At 45.3% G+C, this 10,824-nt stretch overlaps 1 protein-coding gene across 1 annotated transcript; it reads left to right on the forward strand.

Moving 5' to 3' along the window:
• The first annotated feature begins 2,211 nt into the window (after positions 1-2,211).
• On the forward strand, positions 2,212-10,560 carry sik1 (salt-inducible kinase 1). Its single transcript, XM_014017526.1, has 14 exons — positions 2,212-2,478; positions 2,784-2,992; positions 3,086-3,202; positions 5,647-5,710; positions 5,817-5,978; positions 6,337-6,461; positions 6,553-6,676; positions 6,762-6,982; positions 7,073-7,222; positions 7,318-7,428; positions 7,520-7,742; positions 7,823-8,077; positions 8,206-8,395; positions 8,501-10,560. Exons 2-14 carry the CDS (start codon positions 2,831-2,833, stop codon positions 9,000-9,002), a joined length of 2,406 nt encoding a protein of 801 aa, XP_013872980.1. The 5' UTR covers positions 2,212-2,478; positions 2,784-2,830; the 3' UTR covers positions 9,003-10,560.
• The last annotated feature ends 264 nt before the right edge of the window (positions 10,561-10,824 follow it).

The raw sequence follows: 10,824 nt of genomic DNA on the forward strand, positions 1-10,824 counted from the left end.
GTGTGTGTGTGTGTGTGTGTGTGTGTGTGTGTGTGTGTGTGTGTGTGTGTGTACACAGGAACCAACTGCAGACATGCAAGTGAGCCGCAAATTCAAACAGCAGCACATTTGGTTAGGAGATAAGTGAGAGCAGAGGGGGCCATGTGGTTTATTTGTCAGCGTGCAGCTAAATATTGTGCGACCTTTGAGTTGAGACGCTTTGCATGCCATTTGCATTCCTTTACCATTCGAGACTCAGGCAGGGACGCACTGATGTTTACAGTGACTTTTTATTCTGTGCCCGTCGTGCAGTCTTACATAATTTCCACTGTTGTCTTTTTATGATCTCTCTAAACACAGCCTGAGACAAACAGCATTAAATATTACAGTCAATACGACACAACCTTTAGCTCCTTTATGACAGCAAACACATCAACACAAACTTTTCACAACTATCAAACATGGCGGTAGAGGACTGATGATTTGGGCTTGTTTTACACCTTTGCAGAACCTGAGTCAGTTATAAAGTTCTCTGTAAACCAAATCATTTTAGAGTCTCTAAAAACATCTGAAGTGAGCTTTTGGATGTAACTACGACACTTTATGGCCATCACAAAAGTGTAACAACCATTAAAAATTTACGAGACAGGTGCATGCACCCCCTTTGTGTTACATAAGCAAATTCCTGCAAACTATAATAAACTGAAAAAACACCATAAAAGTCCTCTTTAGTTCTGTGTGAAACTGGTCATTTCTGGGGGTTTTTGTAGCAAAATGGACAAACTTTTTCACATTTTTTACTGTTGTAAATCTGTCAGAAGGCTTTTTTTCCCCCTTGCCACATTAATCATGTCATAACCCTGGTTATTTTTGATGAACCCCTCAGGAGGTGCCTGACCTCTGGAGATAAAAACAAAACACTGAACTGAGACGTTTAAAGCAGCTCAGGTGCCCCTCGTGGACCAGCTGTTTACTGAAATGCTACTTTGTGCAGCGATGCATCTGAATGTGACTGAGACAGTGAATCAAATTACCAGTAATATTTAGTCACAAATAAAATGGTAGTGTTCCCCCACACAGTGCTTACTTATAAATTACAAAACAAATGTTTTTAGTTCTTATTTACGCAGTAAATTGCTCACGGTTATTGGGTTTGTGTTATTTTTCTCCTTCAAATCTCCCCAGAATACAAAGTGTTTCCATATACTTTAGTTTAAATCATGTGTGGCTGTCAAAAGTCAAATTTTTTAAATCAAAGTTTTTGCATAGCAACTGATTTATTTAAAACTYACTTTCAGTCTACATTTTTGTCTGCTTCTTCTTCATGTTGCAGTCAGGGAGTGAGAGACGCAGGTGAGTCATCATAGACTCGGTTTACCATGATGACCATAAYGAGAAGAGCAGCTTTTTGTTTTTCACTTTTTATAGTAGTTTCTTTTTTTAAAATCAAAAATAATGCCATTTTTTTCTTAACTTACACTATTATAAAGTCTAATAAGTAGCTGCTTTGGCACATTTTAAAAGAAAAAATATATTTTTAAATAGCATTTTTGCATTGGGAATGTACATGTGTATGCATAATTACATACATACTTGTGTATACATGCAGGTAAGCATGCACATGTGTGATGCGTGTACATGTTTAGGCCATGTATGCACATGCATGCATATACATAGGAACATTTTTTTCAAGTATTTAACTTGGCTGTTTGATTTTATGGGCAAAGCTAAAGTAGCTTAGCTAATATTAGGCTAGTTTAGATGGAATACATTTTGTATAAATTTACTTATAATGCTATTTAGGCTAATCTGAAGTTGTATTTTAAGGCGGAGTAGGGTGAAACAATGGTTCAGTAAACAGTAAATCCTTCTGCGTGACGATCACCAGAAGCTTTCTGTTTCTGTTCCTGGTGCTGAAACCGCACGCGCTCTTCCTCTCTCTCTCTCTCTTTCTCTCTCCAAGTGAGCGCGAGGCAGCCCCGCCAGCAGCACACAGCCCGGCGGAGGGAAGAAGTATCACGTGGTGACACATCTCTACGACTGACGTCACCGTCCCCATCTCCAAGCAACCCTCTCCATCAGCACTCGCGTCACCGCACGCCCCAGCCGCTCGGTTGCCACGCAACCCGCGGCTCGCGCTCGGTTCCAGCCTTGCCTCGCGCCCAGCTCARCGCTCTGACGCGGGTGTGACGTTAATGAGGTGGGTATCAATTTGTTATGGTGGCGGAGGGAGGGGCGGAGGGACTGGGGGAGGAGTTCCCCCTGTGAGAKCCGGAGCCCTCAGCTCTACATTCCGGCGGAGCTCAGAGGCTCAGAGCGGCCGCAGCGCAGACCTGGCCCGTAGCGGTGCTCCTTAAACTCAAAGTCAAGCCCGGAGGAGAGCAGTCCTCTGCTGGCTGTTTGTTCTGTTGTTGTTTGCGCTCAGGTGGAATGGTTGACTTTTTGTCTCACAGCTGTCTGAACTGTGAGAGAAGCTGGTTTATGACTTTGTAATAAAAGGTAAGACTTTCTCTTTTTAAAATTCAAATTTTCTTATTTATTTTTACTATTCCTAAACAAACAAAAATAGTTTCCGGGTTTTCGAACCGGTTATATTTGTCTTTTTTCTGTTACTTTCACTCAGAAAAAAAAGTTCCTATTGTAAAAACATTATTTAACAATGAAATACACATTAAATCCTTCATTTTCAAGACTTTTTAAATACTTTTCCTGTTTTTCAGACTGTACTGGTTGATTTAATGATACCACTGTAATAATGGCTGTGATAAGAGAGATATAAAGTATCCACCTGCCGGTCTCTCCAGGTACAAGCCTTCATTCATCCCAGTGCTGTTCCAGCAGTCCATGCACCATGGTGATCATGACAGACACCAGCAGGAGCGCCCAGCCTCCTCCTCCTCCTCCTGCCCAGGGGAGGCCACTGCAGGTCGGCTTCTATGAGATCATCCGCACCCTGGGGAAAGGAAACTTTGCAGTGGTGAAGCTGGCCAGACACAAAGTCACCAAAACCCAGGTCAGAATCCTCATCTGCTGCTCTGGATTGACACTTTTTAATTTTTCATTTAGCACGCGAAGCATTTCATTCATTTTGTATTCCTTTGTTTAGGTGGCAATAAAGATTATAGACAAGACCAGGCTGAACCCCTCCAACCTGGAGAAGATTTACAGAGAAGTGCAGATCATGAAGCTGCTGAACCACCCGCATATAATCAAACTCTACCAGGTGGGTTTTTTCTTCTTTCTTTTTTTTTTTTTTGGCGTCTCTTTGGAGGTTGTTAGATGTGTGTTTTAATGTCCTTTATGTGGAGAGCAGCACATTGGTGCATTGCTGCCCTGCAACAAAGCGTGTGAGGGGAACCCGGGAGGAGATTTTAGTATTTCAGAGGGTTTTGCCATYTTGTGAGACCACTAAATCACAATTACAGCACGGCAGCATTATCTCACCCTCCCTCTCCCTTTGTCTTTATCGCCGTCTTTAAGCGATACAGAGAGGTGTGGGGCATTTTTGGGCACTGTTGCTCACAGCGGGGACGATGCACGTTGAGTATGTTTCCAGTCATGTATGATGGGAGAGGTGACYGCAGGGCTAGGTGAGGGAAGTGTGCGCAGCATTAGAGCGTTAAGCCTTATTAGCACCTGTTAAAGCCAAGTGCAATGTGTCTGTCCGTCACGTGAAGGCCGCTCCACAAAGCACTGCTTTACTCCTAATCAAATTGAAGACTTAAGAGGGAAGAATCCGCTTTCACCGACTCAGCTGACCTTGCAAGTGCCTTGGCACACATCTGGCAGCAAGCATGCCAACGAACAACAAACAATGTCTCCTTTCTTTACTGCATTTTAAGGATTACTTTTGTCTCGCTATTAAGCATCTSAACAGCTCTTAGTGTCTGCGATGCAAAAAATAAGGTCATGACATATATCTGGAAAGCCCTCATATGCAGACARTGATGGTCAAAAGCAAAGCTAAAGCAAGCATTAGGTAAATAATGTTAAAGTTTCTGACAAATATGTTTTTAAAATGATAGAAATATTATCTGCTCACATCTGATTTAATATAGGCAGTKTGTCTGCGTTTCAGGAGACTAAACGAGTTAATGGCTGCTTTTTTTATACGAGTGAATCGATATTTCTTTTTCTTTTTCCTTCACTGCCAGAACTAAGGAAGTGATAAGGAACATCACTGAAAGCYTCTTTGCTTAATCTGACACACAAACACACACCAGGCTGCACAGAGACGGCAACGTTTRAACGTGCAGTAAAAGTTGGACACGTAACGAGCCAATTAAAGTCCTTTGAAACCCAAACAAAAGCTTTGACCATCTTTGGCTTCATACCTCACCCGATGCATTGTCTAACCCTGATTGGCAACTCGTACTCTCTCCGTCACGGACAAGAAATTATGCAAATCAAGTGCAGCAGAACGTTACTCACCATGACTGATGAAACCACTAATGTTTAATTCACTATAATTACGTTCATTCACCCTTAAACTGGTTGTAAGCTTAGTGTTTAACCTGTTTGTGGTCCACTTTATGTCTTTAGTTTAGTGATGCTTCAAAAAGTATTTTCTTCACTTCATGCAAATTAGGGAAAGCGGCATAAGACTGTCTTGTGAYAGTGTTTATTTGTTTTTTAGAATTCCTCTAAGACCGCCAATCTGATCTACTTAGTCACTGGTTTCTTGTGAACAAAAGGCATTTTTCTTGCATATTTGTGCAAGTTTCATTTTAATCATTTTAAAAGAGATCCACCAGTGAGGCAATTTTATCTGCTTTATAGCAAAGGCGAAATTAGTTCAAAATCACAAACTACATGGCACCTCTTTTCCTTTGCAGCTGTTTTAAACAAACTAGGAGATAAAATATTAAAGCTGAAGGGTAAATGGCTCGAGGGCCCCTTTTATCCGCGATGTCTGTTCTTCCTAGTTGTGACGTTAGCACCGCCTCAAGGTGTCTGAGCTCCAGAGAGCGGCTCTATCTCGCAGATAAAGACCATTGAACTGTTGAATCMCACTCCCTCGGTTCTCTAAAGGAACTCGGTGGCTGAAAAGAATAAAGCTCTCCCATTCACTGGAATTTGGTGACATTCAAGTTAGAGCCGACACTGCAGTGTCATCCACACAGGCTTTTGTCATCCGATGAAAATTGCATTGTTGTGCAACCTTTATAACCCAACTGCTGCACCCCCTGAGGCCTTATAGGAAATGGGAGGCCTTCTTCTGTAGAGCTCCAGGAAAAAAGACTTTCATTTTTCCTGTCAGACAAATTGTGCTCAGTGTTGATTCACGGCACGTACGCTGTTTTTATTACAAAAGGCGCGGCTCGTGTTAGCGGCCTGGACATTTTGTTTGACGTAGGGATATGTAGGATATTTGAAATTCAACACTGGTATCTGTTGCCAACAAGTACCGGCCTCAGGCAAACACTCCCAACTATTTAACCAGCTGGTGTGTGTGAACGTGAACCTTTTTCCTTATAAGGTTCGGGCTGATGTGGACAGTTTGCTAAACATGATAAAAACGCATACAGGAAGTAAGCTACCTTGTGCAACAGAACACATGCTGGAAATATGTGCATTTAATTTTAACTACTGGAATAGAGAAGTTAAAAAAAAGAAGTTTTAGTGGTTTGAAAATGTCTCATGCGATTCTTTTTTTTGTATTTTTAGGTCATGGAGACCAAAGACATGCTGTACATYGTCACAGAGTATGCAAAAAACGGAGAGATGTTCGGTGAGTTCAAACGCTGCTAAATCTGGTGATCCAGATCCGATGGCACGCTCAGAGAGACACGAGCCCCCCTTTGCCCCTCAAACTAAAATACCCTCCCTCCCCGCAGACCACCTGACCTCAAACGGCCGCATGAGCGAAACGGAGGCGAGGAAGAAGTTCTGGCAGATCCTCACGGCGGTGGACTACTGCCACCGGCACCACATCGTCCACCGCGACCTCAAAACCGAGAACCTTTTGCTGGACGCCAACATGAACATCAAGCTGGCCGGTGGGTTTTCATCTAGCTCATTTAGCGTTGTAGGAAAGCGGTTGTAGAAACGTGACACACACACAGAGAGAGAGAGAGAGTTAATTGATTTGAAGGAAGTGTGTGCTGCTTTGGGGGTTCCTAAACAGCCCTAATTAAATCAATGTCCTGTCTGTGTGCTCATTAAATGTTAATAATTCACTTGTTTTACCAAGACTAATATGAGCCTGAGGGAGCGAGTTGTGCACGGGAACACACACTCTTTCCATTAAGTGTGTCCCTTCAGAACATAAAAGTGACAAAGACAGACATGAATGTTGATGCATTTGCAATTAAAGGAGCTTGAATCACCAAACCTGTGTGCGTCTTTGTCTTGCAGACTTTGGATTTGGGAACTTCTACAAAGCAGGGGAKCCTCTGTCCACCTGGTGCGGCAGCCCGCCTTACGCTGCCCCGGAAGTGTTTGAGGGGAAAGAGTACGAGGGGCCTCAGCTGGACATCTGGGTAAGCCTGCGACAGAAACCTTTATCTAAGAAGATTGCATAAAAGTGAGGGTAACTCGAGCTTATGTTCTCGTTTTGCTTCTTCTCTTCAGAGTCTTGGCGTGGTGCTTTATGTTCTCGTCTGCGGCTCCCTCCCATTTGACGGACCGAGCCTTCCTGCACTCAGACAGAGAGTTACCGAAGGACGGTTCCGAATCCCCTTCTTCATGTCGCAAGGTATCCATTCATTATCCTGAGGAATAATTGTCAAAAATGACACATTATCGAACAGAGACTTATCAGATGTTTGATCTTCGAGCAGACTGTGAAAACCTGATCCGTAAGATGCTGGTGGTGGATCCAGCCAGAAGGATAACGGTGGCCCAGATCAAGCAGCACCGGTGGATGATATCAGACCCCACAGCCGCCCAGCAGACCCTCAGCCATTCCCTCACAGAGTACAACTCCAACCTGGGCGACTACAGCGAACCTGTGCTGAGCATCATGAACACACTAGGCATCGATCGGCAGCGGACCATTGAGGTAACGAGGAGAAAAAAAACATTAACATCCAGACGTTTATTTATTTATTTTTTTAGAAATGTTAATAACTGATTGTTTCTTTTTCCTCAGTCTCTGCAGAGCAGCAGCTACAATCACTTCTCTGCCATCTACTACCTGCTGCTGGAGAGGGTGCGGGAGCATCGCGCACAGCAGCTCAGCCGTCAGTGTGGGGCCTGGAACCAGAGACCCCGGAGCACCTCCGACTCCACCGCCCCAGAGGTCAGCACCCGGCCACACCTCGGAAGCTCAAACGAGTCTCGGTCCGACTCTCAGCTTGAAGTCTAAAGTGCGCGACTCTCTTTGCTTGCCTTTAGGTGATCATGGAGTCCAGCGAGAGCTTTAGAACAACGTTTTCACTTCCAGCCAAAWGCACTCCTCCACCTGTGTACTCTGAAGTGGAGTGTGACCAAAGTGGACTGTTCCAGGTAACAAACTGAACTCATAGATTCAGGAGTTTTCTGCGTGCTGCTTTCACATTGGTTCAGAACCAACCATGCTTCTGCGTCTGTTCCTCAGCGGGTGGTGTTCCCAGTGGAGGCCAGCCTGAACAGACTGCTCTGGAACCGCTCCATCTCTCCCAACAGTCTTCTGGAGACGAGCATCAGCGAGGAGGTGCGYCCCAGGGACCTGGAGGAAGAGGAGGCCACGCAGACTCTCGGGCCCCTGCTTCCACCCACCACCTCCCGCAGACACACTCTGGCTGAGGTCTCCGCCCGTTTCCACCAGTGCAACCCTCCATGTGAGTACGAGTGGCACCAACAGAACGTTCACTCTGCCCGTGAGAACGGAGCTAAAATCTGCTCTGTGCTGTTCTTCTAGGTATTGTGGTTAGTCCGTCAGACGGAGCCTCTTCTGACAGCTGCCTGAAGTCCTCCTCTAGTCCTGCGCCCACTTTACGAGCGGCCGTGGGGGAGATGTCAACCATTCTGGCCTCGAGGGCAGGAGGCGGAGCTCTTCAGCCTGCTGGAGCTCCTCTGAATCTCTCCTCCCACCTCCTGCCGCCGGCACAGAGCAGCCTGCCAGCCGCCAGCTTCCAAGAGGGTCGCAGAGCCTCAGACACGTCCCTCACCCAAGGTACAGGAGCACKGTCCCAAAATATCACCCCCCCACCCCCCTATCCGTAATATCTAATCTGTTTGTTTGAAACGGGTCGCGTTAAAGAAACCAAAGAGTAACATTTTGCTCATCACTTTCCTCGGCAGGCCTCAAAGCTTTCCGCCAACAGCTAAGGAAAAACACGCGCACGAAAGGGCTGCTGGGATTAAATAAGATTAAGGGTTTGACCAGGCAGGTTGTTCCTCCCCCCTCCTGCAACCGCGGCAGCCGAGGCTCGCTCGGCCCGGCCTTCTCCGAGCACCGCAGCATGCTGGAGGAGGTGCTGCACCAGCAGAGGTGAGACACGCTGTCATTACAGSCCACAGATTATATCACGCAGATTAAAGGTGTTAAAAGTTGCTATCAGGGGGGAATACAGACTTATAACGTGTTTGTTTTCAGAATGCTGCAGATTCAGCACCAACCACAGCCTCAGGTCCAAACCACCCAAACAGGACTGACCCAGAATCCTCTGCTCTTCCTGACCCAGCCGTCCTCTCCTTCGCCGACCTCCGTCTTTGCCCCCGCCTCCATCTTTGACGCCCCCGCCCAGGCCGCCCTGCCCCCTCAGCAGGCCTCCCCTGGCCCCTGGCACCAAACGCTCGAGCCGTCCTACTCCAGCTGCTCCTCGCCCTCCTCGGCCTGCTACACCTCCTCCCTGTCCCCCGTGGCCTCCGCTGCCTATCTTCTCGAGGCGCGCCTGCACATCAGCCAACAGCCTCGCCCRCACTCCTCGTACGCCGGCCCTCCGCAGCAGCCTCAGTCTGCCACACAGCTCCCCTTCCCCACCCCTTCGAAGCTGACCATGTGGAGCAGGGCGTCGGCCCCCGCCATGGATCCCAACCTGCAGGAGCTGGGCCTGGCAGGGCAGCAGCAGCTCAGCAGCTGTGTGATGGTGAAGTAAATGAGCAGGAGGAAAGAGCACAACTCTGAGCAGGAGAAACAAAACAAAACAAAAAAAAAAAAAAAACGCTGATGCAAGCAACAAATTGAAACAATATTCACTAGGAGGTACACAGAATGTGTGCTGGATGTTTTTTGAGATCATATAAGCTAAAGACTCAGCAATAACCAAACTCTGGATGAAGTTTGTTTCCGAGAGAAGCAATAATTGACTCTTCAAGCGTTCAAATKGACTCAGTTGAAGGAAAGTTGGCGTTTGATTCACGTTTGGATGCTGTCTAAGAAAACATTTTCAATTTATGTTTTTCCAGAAGACCAAATTGTTTCTTTGTAAAAACAAAAGCAAAGGTTTCCCACTTCGTTCGCCTTCCTAAGGAGACATTTCTCTGTAGCAGTGCAACCAACGTGCAGTAGTGCCCTGCGCTTACWAAACAAAGGATTTGAAGTTGTAATGAAACTGTGACAATTTGATYCGATTTTTTTTTAGCGTCGCAAAAGCTTCTTTTACCTCAAGCTACAGAACGAACTGCTACATCCTGAATCAGCCAAAACGGAGTTCTTTTGAGCAAAGCACAACAGGTACACCAGTCAACACGGTAGCACCGTGAGAGTGGGGATCCTTTTAGTCTTTGATGCTTCTACTACCTCCTCAGGCAACGAGGCAGCAGTTTGGACCCTGATGCAGGAAAAAGAAACAAACATTCAGCTGATGGACAAAACAAAGATTGTGGGAACAGTGCAATAATTTACCTGGAAACACAATGGAATGGCGTGTCTCAAATGGTCAGAAATATGTGTATTTTGCCTGAGGTTTCTGTGTTTATTTTTATTTTTTTTGTCTTTAATGTATTTGATTTCGAGCTAGCTAAAGGTACCACAGTAATGACACTGTAGTGACTTTTAGAGGAAGGCATTTCAAAAAAAGCTGCTTCTTCCTGCAGCATGCCTGTATTTTATTTCTGCAGAGAGGAAGAATTTTGGGTTTTACCAAAGAGCGAACAGCACAAGAGATGGACGATCTATCAAAGATACACTACTGACTTTTCACTTTGAATGCTGTCTCAAGATGTAGCACAGTGGTCAGCTACCATTTTCATACAAAACAAGAAAAACAAAATGCTCCCTGCTGCCACCAAATCCTAATGCTACACCTTTTGTTGCTATCTTTAGATGTTACTATCAGGACCATGGGTGTATTCTTGTTTTTTACTTTTCTAGAAAAAGAGAAAAATGAAACAAAATGAAAATAGCAATATCACGTTGTGCAGGAAGCTGAACTTTATTCACTGGTTAGAATTTTAGTTCTGGTGAGATGTGTGTGTTGTAATWGATGTTCTTTGTCTCATATCTGTGAAGCATCTCATAGGAGAACAGTGTTTTGTTTTTTAGTTTTTCTCTGGGTTCTGCCCGGGAAGCATGCAGTGTTGATCTTTCTGCCCAGATGTTTTTTTTGGTTGATTGCCCCTCAAAACACTCGTGCCTTTATCAGAACAACTCACGGTCAGAGTTCTCCATCTCTGACTGTGACACTGTAGAAGGACAGAAAGAAAGACGCCTCTGTTTGTGGCTGTTTATTCAGACTCCCCTCCCAGATTTGTCTCTGACCGTTCGGCTTGCTGTTTGAACAGAAGCCAAATTTGCACTTTATCTGTATTTCTTATAGACGACTTGTTTATTTCTCACGATGGTGGGGGAAAAAAATATAATCACATAACTGTCGACACACTAAGAACTGTGATGCAAATCTGGAAGATAACCCTTTGGATAGACTTCGGATAATAAGAAGTATTTCCTGTTGTTTATGATTCCCCCAAATTGTTACT

This window comes from Austrofundulus limnaeus, unplaced genomic scaffold, assembly GCF_001266775.1.
Source record: "Austrofundulus limnaeus strain Quisiro unplaced genomic scaffold, Austrofundulus_limnaeus-1.0 Scaffold171, whole genome shotgun sequence".
Classification (NCBI taxonomy): Eukaryota; Metazoa; Chordata; class Actinopteri; order Cyprinodontiformes; family Rivulidae; genus Austrofundulus; species Austrofundulus limnaeus.